This window comes from Equus asinus, chromosome 4 (genome assembly GCF_041296235.1).
Source record: "Equus asinus isolate D_3611 breed Donkey chromosome 4, EquAss-T2T_v2, whole genome shotgun sequence".
Classification (NCBI taxonomy): Eukaryota; Metazoa; Chordata; class Mammalia; order Perissodactyla; family Equidae; genus Equus; species Equus asinus.
The window spans coordinates 61,685,076-61,699,833 of NC_091793.1; the positions used below are offsets into that span (position 1 = coordinate 61,685,076).

Genomic DNA, 14,758 nt, shown 5'->3' on the forward strand with positions numbered 1-14,758 from the left:
AAAGAAAATGGGGCAGCCACTGTGGAAAACAAGTCTGGCAGTTCCTCAAACAATTCAGCATAAAGTTACCATATGACCCAGCAATTCCACTCCTAGGCACATACCCAAGAGAAATAACCTACATCCACACAAAAACTTCTACGTAAATGTTTACAGCATTACTCATAATAGTCAAAAGGTGGAAACAACAATGTCCATCGACTGACAAATTAAATAAAATACAGCATATCCATACAATGAAATATTATTTGCAACAAAAAGGAATGAAGTATCAATATATGCTGCAATATGGATAAACTTTGAAAACACTACGTTAAGAGAAAGAAGCCAGTCACAAAAGACGTTATATAATTCCATTCATACTAAACCCAGAAGCGAGAGGGGTTTGTGGGCAGGGAGATGATAAAGAGGTAATAACTAAAGGGTTTCTTTTTGAGGTGACAAAAACATTCTAAAATTGACTATGGTAATGGTTGCACTACTGTAAATATAGTCATGCAACACATAATGCTGTTTCGGCAATGACAGAGGTCCCATTAAGATTAGTACTGTATAAGCACCATGGCAGCGTGAGTTCACCCGAGACTCTCTCCCCTCCAAATTACAACCAAAAAGAGTAACTGCTTTCCAACCAAAAAAAAATCCTAATAACAGAAATTGTCAACCACCCACAGGAGCCAAACAATGGAGGGTAGAGAGGCTGGAGCTGCCCTCGGAGGAGCTGGAATGCGGTAAGAGAGAAGTTCACTCCTGCCCCTAGAGACTGGGATTGCTGCCGCAGGTGAGGGAAGGAGCCGGGGAGGGGCCGCGTGTCTGGGGATTGTCCAGGACTCCCACCACCGGTGCAGTGGAAACCCTCTAATGGGGGAAAGCTTTCACATGGGTGAACCCCAGCCAGGGCCCCAGGAGACCAGAAAGCAAGAGCTGATCCAAATCCAGGTCAGCACGCAAGAGAAAGTGCCCCTCCTCTCCCAGCCCGCGCCATCCCACCTGAAGGTGGAGGGCTCAGAACACACGGCTCTCGATCCCCATCTAGGGGCGACAGGCTGTAACTGCAACCGAATAACAGCATCATGCGTAAAAACCACTCCTCTACCATCCAGCAATTTATGAAGGCTCCAGTCCACAAGGAAAACCATAAAAACACAGAAGTATGTCCTGAGGACTTGGAAATAGGTAAACTACGTGACAATAAATTCAGAGTAGCTATCATCAAAATACTCAATGAGGTAAAGGGAAATATAGAGAAACAACTCAACGAGTTCTGGAGTTACTTCACAAAACAGATTGAAACTATGAAGAAGAATCAATCAGAAATAGAAGAGATGAAAAACACAATGGATCAGATAAAACAGAATATGGATTCCCTGAATGCCCATGTAGACATCATAGAGGAAAAAATTAGCATAATCGAAGATAGACTGGCTGAATAGCTCCAGACAGAAGAAGAAAGAGAACTAAGAATTAAAAAAACTGAAGAAAATCTCCGAGAAATAGCTGACTCAATGAGAAAATGCAACTTAAGAATAATCAGAATTCCTGAGGGTATGGAAAAGGAAAATGGAGCAGAAAGTGTGCTCAACAAAATACTAGAAGAGAACTTCCCAAATCTAGAGACTGAGAGAGAAATGTGTGTGGAGGAAGCTTTCAGATCTCCTAGAGTTGCCAGTGTAAAAAGACCTACTGCAAGGCATATAGTAATAAAAATGGCAAAAATGAATGACAAAGAAAGAATACTCAGGGCAGCAAGGCAGAAGAAAATAACCTACAAAGGAACCCCTATCAGACTTTTAGCACATTTCACTACAGAAACCTTACAAGCTGGGAGAGATTGGAGTGACATATTCAAAACTTTAAAGGATAAAAATCTTCAGCCCAGAATACTCTATACAGCAAAAACATCCTTCAGATATGAGAGAGAAATTAAATCTTTTCCAGACAAACAAAAGCTAAGGGACTTCGTAGTCACAAGACCTCCACTACAAGAAATCCTCAAGAAGGCTCTCATACCTGAAAAACGAAAAAAGGGAGACAGAGGTCACAAAACACAGAGTAGGGAGACAGACAGAATCAGAATAGGATAGCAAATATTCAACTACAGCATTAGGATAAAGGGAAGTAAATCACCAAAGCAAAAATGATCTTATCACTCTAACCACAAACTCACAACACAAGTTGGAATAAGAGATGAAAATAATAATTTAGGAGGGGAGGAGGAAAGGGACTGAAACAGTCTAGACTAAGGAAGTAAGAGACCACCAGAAAATGGACTATGTTATACACGAGATTCTGAATACAAACTTCAGGGTAGCCACTAAACTGAAAAACAGAACAGACACACAAAACATAAATAAGGAAAAATCTAAGAAATCCACCATAAGAAACTGCAGAAGTCAAGGGGTAGGCTAAAACATACACGACGAGAAACAAAGGAAACACAGGAAAACCAGAAAACGAGCAATAAAATGGCAGCATTAAGCCCTCATGCATCAGTACTCACCCTCAATGTAAACGGACTGAATTCTCCAAAAAAAAGACACAGAGTGGCAAATCGGATTAAAGAACAAGATCCAACAATTTGTTGCCTCCAGGAAACACACCTCAGCCCCAAGGACAAACACAGGCTCAGAGTGAAGGGGTGGAAGATGATACTCCAAGCTAACAGGAAACAAAACAAAGCAGGTGTCGCAATACTTATACCAGACAAAACAGACTTCAAGATAAGACAGGTAAAGAGGGACATAGAGGGCCAATATATAATGATCAAAGGGACACTTCATCAAGAAGAAATAACCCTTATAAATATCTATGCACCCAACACAGGAGCACCAAAGTTCCTAAAGTAACTATTAACTAACCTAAAAGAAGATATCAAAAATAACACAATACCAGAAGGGGAGCTCAACACCCCACTCACATCAATGGACAGATCATCCAGACAGAAAATCAACAAAGAAACAGTGGAGCTAAATGAAAAGTTAAAACAGTTGGACTAAATAGACATATATAGAACACTCCATCCAAAAACAGCAGAATACATGTTCTTCTCAAGCACGTATGGAACATTCTCAAGGATAGAGCATATGTTGGGAAACAAGGCAAGCCTCCAGAAATTTAAAAAAACTGAAATAATAACAAGCATCTTCTCCAATCATAATGCTATAAAGCTAGAAATTAATTACAAGGAAAAAGCTGAGAAAAGCACAAGGATGTGCAGACTAAACAATATGCTTTTGAACAAGCAATGGATCATTGAAGAAATAAAGAAGAAATAAAAAAAATACCTGGAAACAAATGAAAATGATAACATGCCATACCAACACATATGGGATACAGCAAAAGCTGTATTAAGAGGGAAATTCACCACAATACAGGCACATCTTAACAAACAAGAAAAATCCCTAATCAGCAATCTTAAACTACACGTAACCGAATTAGAGAAAGAAGAACAAACAAAGCCCAAAGTCAGCAGAAGGAGAGAAATCATAAAAATCAGAGCAGAAATAAATGCTCTTGAAACAAAAAAAGCAATGGAAAGGATCAAGGAAACAAAGAGCTGGTTCTTTGAGAAGATAAATAAAACTGACAAACCCCTAGCCAGACTTACAAAGAAAATAGAAAGCTCAAATAAACAAAATCAGAAATGAAAGAGGAGAAATAACAACAGACTCTACAGAAATACAACAGATTATAAGAGAATACTACGAAAAACTATATGCCAGCAAAATGGATAACCTAGAGGAAATGGATAAATTCCTGGACTCCTACAATCTCCCAAAGCTCAGTCAAGCAGCAGCAGACAATGTGAAGAGACCAATCACAAGGAAAGAGATTGAAACAGCAATCAAAAGCATCCTAAAGAATAAAACCCCAGGACCAGATGGCTTTCCTGGGGAATTCTACCAAACTTTCAGAGAGGATTTAATATCTATCCTTTTCAAGCTATTCCAAAAAATTAGGGAGGACGGAACACTTCCTGAGACATTCTACAAGGCCAACACCACGCTGATACCAAAGCCTGACAAGGACACCACGAAAAAGGAGAACTACAGGCCAATATCGCTGATGAACATAGATGCAACAATTCTCAACAAAATCTTGGCAACCCAAATACAGCAATTCATCAAAAGGATCATACATCATGATCAAGTGGGATTCATACCAGAGACACAGGGATGGTTCAACATCTGCAAATCAATCAACGTGATACACAACACCAACAAATTGAGGAAGAAAAACTATATGATCATCTCAATAGATGCAGAGAAAGCGTTTGACAAGATCCAACAGCCATTTATGATAAAAACTGTCAACAAAATGGGCATAGAAGGAAACTATCTCAACATAATAAAGGCCATATATGACAAACCCACAGCCAACGTCATACTCAATGGGCAAAAACTGAGCGCCATCCCCCTGAAAACAGGAATAAGACAAGGATGCCCTCTATCACCACTCTTATTTAACATAGTACTGGAGGTTTTGGCCAGAGCAATCAGGCAAGAAAAAGGAATAAAAGGAATCCAAATAGGGAGGGAAGAAGTGAAACTCTCACTGTTTGCAGACATGATCTTATATATAGAAAACCCCAAAGAATCCATTGGAAAACTTTTAGAAGTAATCAACAACTACAGCAAATTTGCAGGGTATAAAATCAATTTGCATAAATCAGTAGCATTTCTATACTCCAGTAATGAACCAACAGAAAAAGAACTCAAGAATACAATACCATTCACAATCGCAACAAAAAGAATAAAATACCTTGGGGTAAATTTAACTAAGGAAGTGAAGGACTTATATAATGAAAATTACAAGGCCTTTCTGAGAGAATTGGATGACGACATAAGGAGATGGAAAGACATTCCATGTACATGGATTCGAAGAATAAACATAGTTAAAATGTCTATTCTACCTAAAGCAATCTACAGATTCAACGCCATCCCAATCAGAATCCCAATGACATTCTTTACAGAATTAGAACAAAGAATCCTAAAATTCAGATGGGGCAACAAAAGACCCCGAATTGCTAAAGCAATCCTGAGAAAAAAGAACAAAACGGGAGGCATCACAATCCCTGACTTCAAAACATACTACAAAGCTACAGTAATCAAAACAGCATGGTACTGGTACAAAAACAGGTGCACAGATCAATGGAACAAAATTGAAAGCCCAGAAATAAAACCACACATCTATGGACAGTTTATCTTTGACAAAGGAGCTGAGGGCATACAATGGAGAAAAGAAAGTTCAACAAATGGTGCTGGGAAAACTGGAAAGCCACATGTAAAAGAATGAAAATTGACCATTCTTTTTCACCATTCACCAAAATAAACTCAAAATGGATCAAAGACCTAAAGGTGAGACCTGAAACCATAAGGCTTCTGGAAGAAAACGTAGGCAGTACACTCTTTGACATCAGTATTAAAAGGATCTTTTCGGACACCATGCCTTCTCAGAGAAGGGAAACAATAGAAAGAATAAACAAATGGGACTTCATCAGATTAAAGAGCTTCTTCAAGGCAAATGAAAACAGGATTGAAACAAAAAAACAACCCACTAACTGGGAAAAAATATTTGCAAGTCATATATCTGACAAGGGCTTAATATCCTTAATATATAAAGAACTCTCACAACTCAATCACAAAACATCAAACAACCCAATCAAAAAATGGGCTGGAGACATGAACAGACATTTCTCCAAAGAAGATATACTGATGGCCAATAGGCACATGAAAAGATGCTCATCATCACTGATCATCAGGGAAATGCAAATCAAAACTACACTAAGATATCACCTTACACCCGTTAGAATGACAAAAATATCTAAAACCAATAGCAACAAATGTTGGAGAAGTTGCGGAGAAAAAGGAACCCTCATACACTGCTGGTGGGAATGCAAACTGGTGCAGCCACTATGGAAAACAGTATGGAGATTCCTCAAAAAACTAAAAATAGAACTACCATACGATCCAGCCATCCCACTACTGGGTATTTATGCAAAGAGCCTGAAGTCAGCAATCCCAAAAGTCCTGTGCACCCCACTGTTTATTGCAGCACTGTTTACAATAGCCAAGACGTGGAAGCAACCTAAGTGCCCATCAACAGACGAATGGATAAAGAAGATGTGGTACATATATACAATGGAATACTACTCAGCTGCAAAACGGAACAAAATCATTCCATTTGCAATAACATGGATGGACCTTGAGAGAATTATGTTAAGTGAAATAAACCAGCAAGAGAAAGATAATCTGTGTATGACTCCACTCATATGAGGAATTTAAAATTATGGACTAAGAACAGTTTAGTGGATACCAGGGGAAAGGTGGGGTGGGGGGTGGGCACAAAGGGTGAAGTGGTGCACCTACAACATGACTGACAAACATTAATGTACAATTGAAATTTCACAAGATTGTAACCTATCAATAACTCAAAAAAAAAAAAAAAGTTATGGTGCCAGTGTTGAAGATGGAGGAAGAAGCCACAAGCCAAAGAACGCACGTGGCCTGTAGAGCTGGAGAAGGCCAAGGAAATGGATTCTCCCTTAGAGAAGGAACACAGTGCTGGTGACACCTTGACTTTAACCCAGTGAAATCCCTTCTGGACTTCTGACCTCCAGAAGTGTATGATAAGAAGTCCTTGTTGTTTTAAGCCACTACATTTTGTGCCAAGCTGTTACGGCAGCAACAGGAAACTAATACACATCTTTTAAGGTTTGGGTCCTGAAACCTCCACTGCTCCACTTCATACAACCGTACTCTTTTAACATGCCATGGCTTCTAGAAAATATTTTTAATGGGCAAATACAAAATTTCTGAGAAGTCACTTTAAACAGGCAAAAGAGCATTGATATTGGGGCTGGCCCTGTGGCCGAGTGGTTAAGTTCGCGCGCTCCGCTGCAGGCGGCCCAGTGTTTCGCTGGTTCGAATCCTGGGCGCGGACATGGCACTGCTCATCAAACCACGCTGAGGCAGCGTCCCACATGCCACAACTAGAAGGACCCACAACGAAGAATATACAACTATGTACCGGGGGGGCTTTGGGGAGAAAAAGGAAAACAATAAAAAAATCTTAAAAAAGAAAAAAGAGCATTGATATAGAACTCAACACTTAATAAGGGTATGACCAGAACTCTCAAACTACTAGTAGTTTAGGAAAGTGAGAAGTACAAACATATGTTCATGGCAGACTGCATTTATAATACCTAAACGGCCTAAATGTCAACAATTAGGAAACTGTTGTCTAAGTCACGGTGCAGTGATATTATGAAATATTATGCAACCAGTCAAAATTATGCTGTGACAATCTTGAGTGACATGAGGAAATACTTAAGTACAATCTCCACTAAAGACATAAAAATATTACACATACAAAATATACAGAGTAAAATCTCAACTTAAGATACATATATACATTAGATACATAAGGGAGAATAAAAATGCAGGAAAATATAAAAAGCTAGTCATCTTTGTGATAGGAGCACGTTGATTTTAATTTTCTTCTTTAAACTTTTATATAACTTCCAAATTGAAGACACTTAAAGGTAAGCCTACATTATGTTTCTAACTGAAGCATGAATTCATGAGTCAATCTGGTGCTGTTTTCCTAAGGAGAAACTTAAGATACTACACACTAAATATATTGTAATAATGTTTACATTATCAAGTAATTTCTACCTATCAATTAATATATTTATTCAAACTTAGCCTAAATGCTTAAGAGCACACAAAAAACTGAGAGCCATCAAAATAACTAAGTCTTTCTCCCAGTCCATCTGACCTCCGATCTCACCTGCCCCTTGCCTACTCCACTCTAACTACACTGGCTCCTTGGTGTTCCTTGAAGATGGCAAGCACGCTCCTACCACAGGGTCTTTGCCTGGAATGTTCCTCCCCTACGTAGCCATGTGAATATTCCCTCACCTCCTGAGGCCTTGATTCGAATGTCACTTCCTTAATAAGGCCTCCATGTACCTCCTTATTTAACACTCAAACCGGCCCTCCATCCTGGCACCCTTCATTCTGTTTCAACTTTGTTCTTTCTCCACAGCATTTATCATCTTCTAACAAACTACAATTTTTTTAAAAATGTATGTTGTTCAACGACTTTCTCCCTCTACTGGAAAATAAACTCAAGAGAAGGACTTTAGTGGTGGTGGAACCTCATTTAGTCTCTGATATGTCAAATGAGCCTGAGACACAGCAGGTGGTCAATAAATATTTGTTGGATATGAATACACTAATGACATGTCAAAGGACAGAGTTAAGAATAAATCTCTAACAATCGTACCTACTACTTAAAACTGGACAATTTGCTGTGCATGTGTAATCAAGCAAAATATAAGGCATATAAAGCTCTTAGAAGAAAACTTGGCCATCTGTATCATTCCTGTATGTTTCAGTTTGTGTTCACCAAAGACTTCCAAGTGACTTATTGAAAACATCCCAATTTTATTTTGTTAACACTGTGCAGTACAGACTGTATAAGCAGAGAAGCAAATTAAGTAGGTTTAAAAACATTTATGTATTAGGCCAAATAGGCTGAAATGCTGTACACAAGATCCAATAGTACTGTGCACTATTAAGCCAAAACAGCTTTTTAGATTACACTTGCTGTTATCACACACATTATAGACAGTGGAACAGTTCAGAGGGAGAAAGCCAAATCCTGGTATAAATTCTGATACGTGATAAACCCCTATAACTTTCGATTTCAACTGATACTTGTCCAGATTGCAAATGCTCATTGTCCCAGTAAGACATCATTTGGGAACGGGGAAGCCCAGTCAAACATCAAGGCCCAGCCCATTTTATGAATCAATATGCACAGGTGAAAACTGCTTAATACCTGAAATGGAACCCAGTCAGAACTTACTTCCCTCTGATGTCATAAGTAACCAGACTCTCCCTATTTATTCACTTATTTTTAAAGCAATTCTCAACTTAAAATGCTTTACTCCCAGGGTGTGAGGTATAAACCCTGAGCCAAGGTCTCTATAACTCCTCAACAAAACAGGTCTCACAGAATGCAAGGGACATGTCCCCCGAAGATGCCGTGTAGCCAATACCTCTGAGTGACGCTCTACACTTCCAGTGTCTGATCCAGAGTGCTGCTCATTTACATCATCCTCACCGTCTGACCCTGAATCCCGTTCATCCTGCACTGGGGTAGCGCCACCATCATCTGCTTAAAAATAAAACAAAAACCCACTTAAGGTGTAAGATGGATGACATCTACAGCTGAAATGAACACAAATGAGTCAAGAACAATGCAAGAGCAAAGGTTACCACCGATGAGGCAGAACTAGTGATGCTGACACTGTGAATAAGACAACAGGATAACACTTATACAAATACCAACAATCATGACATGTATTGCGACAAATGTGGCAGCAAAAATACATCATAAAAGGAACATGAAGCTTAAGAAACATCACTAAGGACCAAGTCGACAACCTCTAAGTAACAGTGTGCTCTTTAACTATTTCAACTTTCTGTGAAAAACTGCGTCTGTTCTCTCCGCAGCACGCACTTACCACCTCCTAATGTACTATGCGACTTACCAAGTTATTCTGCTTACTGTGGGTCTTTCCTCACTTGAAGGAAAGTGCCAAAAAAGCAGGGATTTTGGCTCACTGCTGAATCCCCGGAGCCCAAAACACTGCCTGGTACCTGACGTACAGTATGTATTGTTTATAAAACAAGAGCACAAGGAACTCCAGTCCAGAAACAGTGCAAACTCAAAGTAAAGCACGTACTATACTATTACAAAGTGGTAAAAAAACAAAATCATTTGCTACCTACCTTTAACCAATACTTTAAAGACATAAAGCAAAATTGTATTGAGAGGAATTTAGGACTGTTGGAGGATATGGGAAGATTTGGTTAGAAATTTAATAAAAAAAATTTTTAAATGAATCAGTCAACTACAGGAAAACCAAAAAGCTACATAAGGATCGAATTATCTTACCAATGAGCTACTCTACTTATAGTCACAACAAAAATAATTAATTTTGAAATGTAACAATTATGCTGCAACAGTGAGAGTATGGGGAGAAGAGGGCACGTAAGAGGCTAAAATACTGTCCCAGGGTAAGAAATCATTACAGAATGCCTAAAAATGATGCAAAAAGAGACAGCATAAGTTAGTAATACGAAGGTAAATATCAAAAAACATCTAAAAGAAATGGAAAGTCGGGGAACTAATATTTTTCATGTCTTTTTAGCACTTTATATACATGTAATACATATAATTACTTATTTACAAACACAAAGGAACTGAAAACTATTTCGAAAACATCAGGAAGACGTTTTAAGCCAGCAGCGCGTGCTTGGAAACACGTATGCAGTCATCACTATCCGCTGTCATATGTAAGGAATCGAAGCGAAGTCAGAACAGAAAAGAGGTTAACGTTCAGACAGTTACTGAAGCAGTTCTGACGGAGGGCACTCAATGCACCCAGGAGCCTAGGGGAAAGCAGACCGAGCGCGTTCTTCCCCACCAGGTCCCCTCGTCCGTCCGCATCTCCGGTGCCGGCAGCACGTGAGCAGAGGGGCGCCGAGGAGGTGCTCACGGAGGAAACAGGAAAGAGAGGAGAGCAAACTTCAGCGGGGAGAGAGCAGAGACCTCACGGGGAAGGAAAGGACAGAACGCCGGTGCCAGAGGCACACGCCTTACTCCACGCTGTTCATACAGCTCAGACACGGGGCCTACGTTCTCTTTTCCGGGAAACCAGGGTCACAGGCGAGACCAGACTGGCCCGAGCTCGCAGTGAAGAGTGTAGGGAAGGCGCAGCACCCCCCGCCGACCAGCCCCTTGGATTCCCGAAGAAACACTCAACTCCCGAAAAACTACCCCAGCAGGAGAGCCCGCCCCCAGGACTCTGCGCACGGGAAGCGCTTCAGCGGAGCCCCGGCCGGCGAGAAGGCGGCGCTCCCGCCCGCACCCCTCTCCCGGGGCCTCCCTCGGGCCGCCCCGCGCCGCCTCCGCCCGCCCCGCGCCGCCCCCGGCCCCTGCCCCACCTGACTGGTCGCCGCCGTAGTACTCCGAGTCCATGGCAGGCGGCTCTCGGCGGCGAGGGTCCGCGCCCCGCGCCGCCCCGTCACCTCCTTCCCGCGGTGAGACCCCGACGGCGCGGCCCGGTGCTCAGAGACTCCCGCCGCTAGACGGCTTGGAGAGCGCGGAGAGTAAGACCGCAGCAGCGACGGACGCCAACACTTCCACCCGGGAGCCGCCACAAGAGGCCGAGCCCGGCAGGCCGGCAGGCGTGCGGTCGCAGCGCCACTTCCCAGAAGCACCTCTGGGGCCAAAATGGCGTCTGCCCACGACCCTCAAAGGAATGCAGCGCGCAGGCGCCTTCACCTGTCATCCGGCCAATGAGAAGACGCAGCGGTAATAACGCACGGCAAGGCCGGAAAGGAGTCTACAGGGACAATGAATGGGAGCTCCGGCGTCAGTTAAATACCTTCCCTTGCAGGAGCCTGGTTTGTCCCGCAAGGAGATGGCAATGTTACTTTGCTGGTTCTCTCTCCGCACCTTGTGTGAGGAACTTCTGAGTTACTCTTCCGAAAAATAAAGACCCGCTATAATTACATTTCCCATCATACGGCCAATTAACTATCGTTCCCATCATGCAACGAGGCTCCTCATTCCCGCCCTTAATCCGGGAAGGAGGAGGCGCGCTGCTCTCTGGGACTTGTAGTTGGAAGCCTTGGGAGTTATGCGTTACTGACTGGCGTGATCTAAAGGGTTTCCTTTCAAGGTATTTTCTTCTTTTCCTTCTTTTTTAAAATAACGACTTAATTTCTATCTTAAGAAACCTTGTGGTCAACAATAGGAAGTACAGATTTTTGCTGCCAGAAAGGTCCCCTGACGAAATCTTGAGGAGGAGGGTGCCGTTGCGCTTGACTTCAGCCCTGTGCTTCCCGGAAACAGCGATGGTTGAGAAACCCCCTGACCGTTCCCAGAACACTAGAGAGAACCGCTGTTCCCCCAATGCCTTAGAGAAAACTCACCCGCCGCTGTTTTTCAGGACTCCCGTCAGACTTGTGGATGACTCTCTTGTTTACCCATTGCAAGGCCAAAGACCTTTCCCCTTTCTTCTGAACCTTCTCCTAAGGGAGGACTCAGACCTCTCCACTTCCTGTTCTTTGACTGATGAATGATTAGCTGAGTGAGAACTCTTTACCCTCATAAAGCCAGGGAGACACAGAGATAAACATTTTCTGTCCACTTGACTGACTGAAATTTCTGATTGCAAATCAGTCCCAACTATAAATCATCCCACTGAAACTGGCTCAACACAAGTTTGACATAAGGGAAATCATCTTGTAGAAAAGAGACCGTGTTGTAACTTTGAGTGACCTCTGACTAACTAACCCAGCTGGATTTGCACCCTCCAGGAGATCCACCTGTTCTGTAGATTCCATGACCCGTGCTTGTGCATATGCCTCCCAGCTGTGATAAGACGATAACGCCCTTCTTTTGAGTTCCTTAGGAATGTGATGACCTCCAAACAGAGAGTGTATGCTGATAGCCATCATCCGTGACAACTGAAAGACCTGATGTGGCAACTCCCAGCCTGTAACACCAGAGGGTCAACATTCCCAACCCTCTCCCCTAAAACCCACTGGCATATATAACTGCTTCAAGATTCTGTGCCGCACCCGCCTTAAGATGGTTCTTTTGGACATTAGTCAGCCATCTTATCTCTTGCTAGCAAGCTGTAATAAAATGCCCTTTCTCTGCCACCATCTTGCCTCTTGGTGACTGGCTTTTGTCTCGTGGCAAGCGGGTCATGCCCTTTGTACGGTAACACCACTTTTGTTCCTGTGAAAGTCTAAGGCAAAACCACACTGCCTAGACACTGGTCTTCATATCTGGGATGATTTCCCTATTGCAATACCCTAAGTAAAATCCATTTCCTTATTTGTTTGCTTTTGTTGTAGAGAAAGAGGAGCATAGTCTCGCCTTTTGATTGGAGGAGGGCCAGTGGAGGTATTAGCAAAGATTCCTCAGGAGACATAGACTTGTAGAAAGAGGGCCTTTTGTTAGTTGGCAAAGCACACACCTGGGACTGGATTTCTGGGCATTCCTGTCCTGCTATAAGGCATCATGTGGTGTCCTGGAAGGGCCACCTCCTACCTTGGAGTTGAGACCTGTGGATTCTCTGATGCCAGCTCTGCTATAAGTTCTCAGAGTGCTCTTTGTCAAGCCACATCCCAGCCTTGATAATCCTTGAACCCTTTGTTAGCCAGTCAGAATATGCTGGCAGAACTCAGTTCTAGGCTCCAGGAAAGGACATGAGAAGAGAAAGGAGTGGTTTCTGTAAATTCCCATTTTCTCATGAGACAGTTCGTGGACATTCCCTCCCCTCTATAGTGGAAACAGCTTTGAAATCCAAGGCCTTCCCTTCAGCTGTGGGAATGACATCTTCTCAGGCTGTTGTGAGAATCAGAAGAGCAAGGAATGACCAGTGCCTGAAACCAAAGCTACGAAATTAAAATATTCACTTCCCTCCATCTGATAGAAGAGACCCCAGGTCTAAGCTGTCTTCTAAAGAGAGTGGGTGAGGTTGTACTTGTGTAAGTAAGGCAAGGTGAATAGGGCAGAAGTCCAAGAAGAGGTTCAGTCAAAGGAAACCTAGTGAAAATCCTATGAATAAAGGTCTTGTAATTTTACCAGAGGTACAAGACTAATGGCCATAAAAGCGGTTGAGCTAAACGATGCAATTATGAGAGGATAATTATTGAATTTTAACGTAAGTTTCTAACTGTCCTGGTAGTTTGGAAGGAAGATACAAGCAGACTGAACACGCAGCAACGCTAAGCCCCAGAAGGCTGCAAAGAAGTGTCAGATTTTTGTACTCAGGAGGCCAACGATTTAGTGAGTAAGACAAGACACACCTTTGGAAATACATGTAGAGCCTGAGTTAAAGTGGTGTGCTTTTGATGCAAACACAACTCCAGGAGAGTTTCCAGAGCCCCTTTTCATCAGCTGGAGTCCCTCAGGCCCCCTGATAGAGAAATGCTGGAGCAGCACAGATGTGCCTTTCCAAGTCTTGGCCACTTTGCATTTTGAGGACTGCTGTCTCTGCAACCCCCACTCCCAACTCCAGCCCCAGAACAGTTGGACCGTGCTGGTGGGGGTGGAGAGGCACCCAGAAGGGAGTCTGTTTTTCTCACCAAGCATGCTAAGGATGGAGAAGCGAGGAAGGGAGAGTGAGCTTGCAGCAGTGCAGAACTCTCTTTCCCTTGACTGATAACCCAGAGACGCTGAGTCCCTAAATGAATGAGAGATTTGTTTGGCAGCCTGTTGAGACACTGTAACTCGCTGAACATGTCAGAGAGTGAGAGGCCACACAATTTAAGGAACAGCCTGGCACTGGCAGAGCTGCAGACTAGGGGCTCAGAGCTCTGGGTTCCGGACCAAGCTCTGGGCTTATTGTGCTTGCTGAGCTGAGACAAGCTACCAGCCTTCTAAGAGTCTCAGTTGCCACATGTGAAATCAGAAGATCTCAAGGCCCCTGAGTTTCATCATTCTGTCAGCGAAGCCAGGTCTCCAAGTTGGACCCTCCTTGTCCTTGAACCACTAGGGGGCCCTGCAAGTGAAGACATAGATGAAACAAGTGCATTCTAAGCCTACTTCCCTGGCTCTGTGCACTTTCTTACACATCCCAGCCTCACAACTCACTGGGACGCAGGCAAGATTTGTCCTGCCTAGTTTCGTAATGCTGAAAACTGGAGCTCACTTGAAAGCC

General features: G+C 42.7%; 1 protein-coding gene across 16 annotated transcripts in view; it reads right to left on the bottom strand.

Annotated features, from left to right (window-relative positions):
* The window catches only part of IWS1 (interacts with SUPT6H, CTD assembly factor 1), a 57,829-nt gene extending 46,199 nt beyond the window's left edge, over window positions 1-11,630 (bottom strand). For 7 of the 16 annotated variants that reach the window (XR_011502730.1, XR_011502731.1, XM_044769210.2 and 4 more), the window contains exons 1-2: window positions 11,022-11,190; window positions 9,023-9,186 (exon numbers count right to left, since the gene is read on the bottom strand). Coding sequence is in view for 13 of the 16 variants with exons in the window: in XM_044769210.2 (XP_044625145.1) it covers window positions 9,023-9,186; window positions 11,022-11,055 (198 nt within the window). In the remaining 3 variants the exon portion in view is untranslated. Of the gene's footprint in view, window positions 1-9,022; window positions 9,187-11,021 lie in introns of all 16 variants that reach the window. The other 9 variants (XR_011502732.1, XM_014845528.3, XM_070507376.1 and 6 more) reach the window with 5 other exon arrangements.
* Between the last annotated feature and the right edge of the window lie 3,128 nt (window positions 11,631-14,758).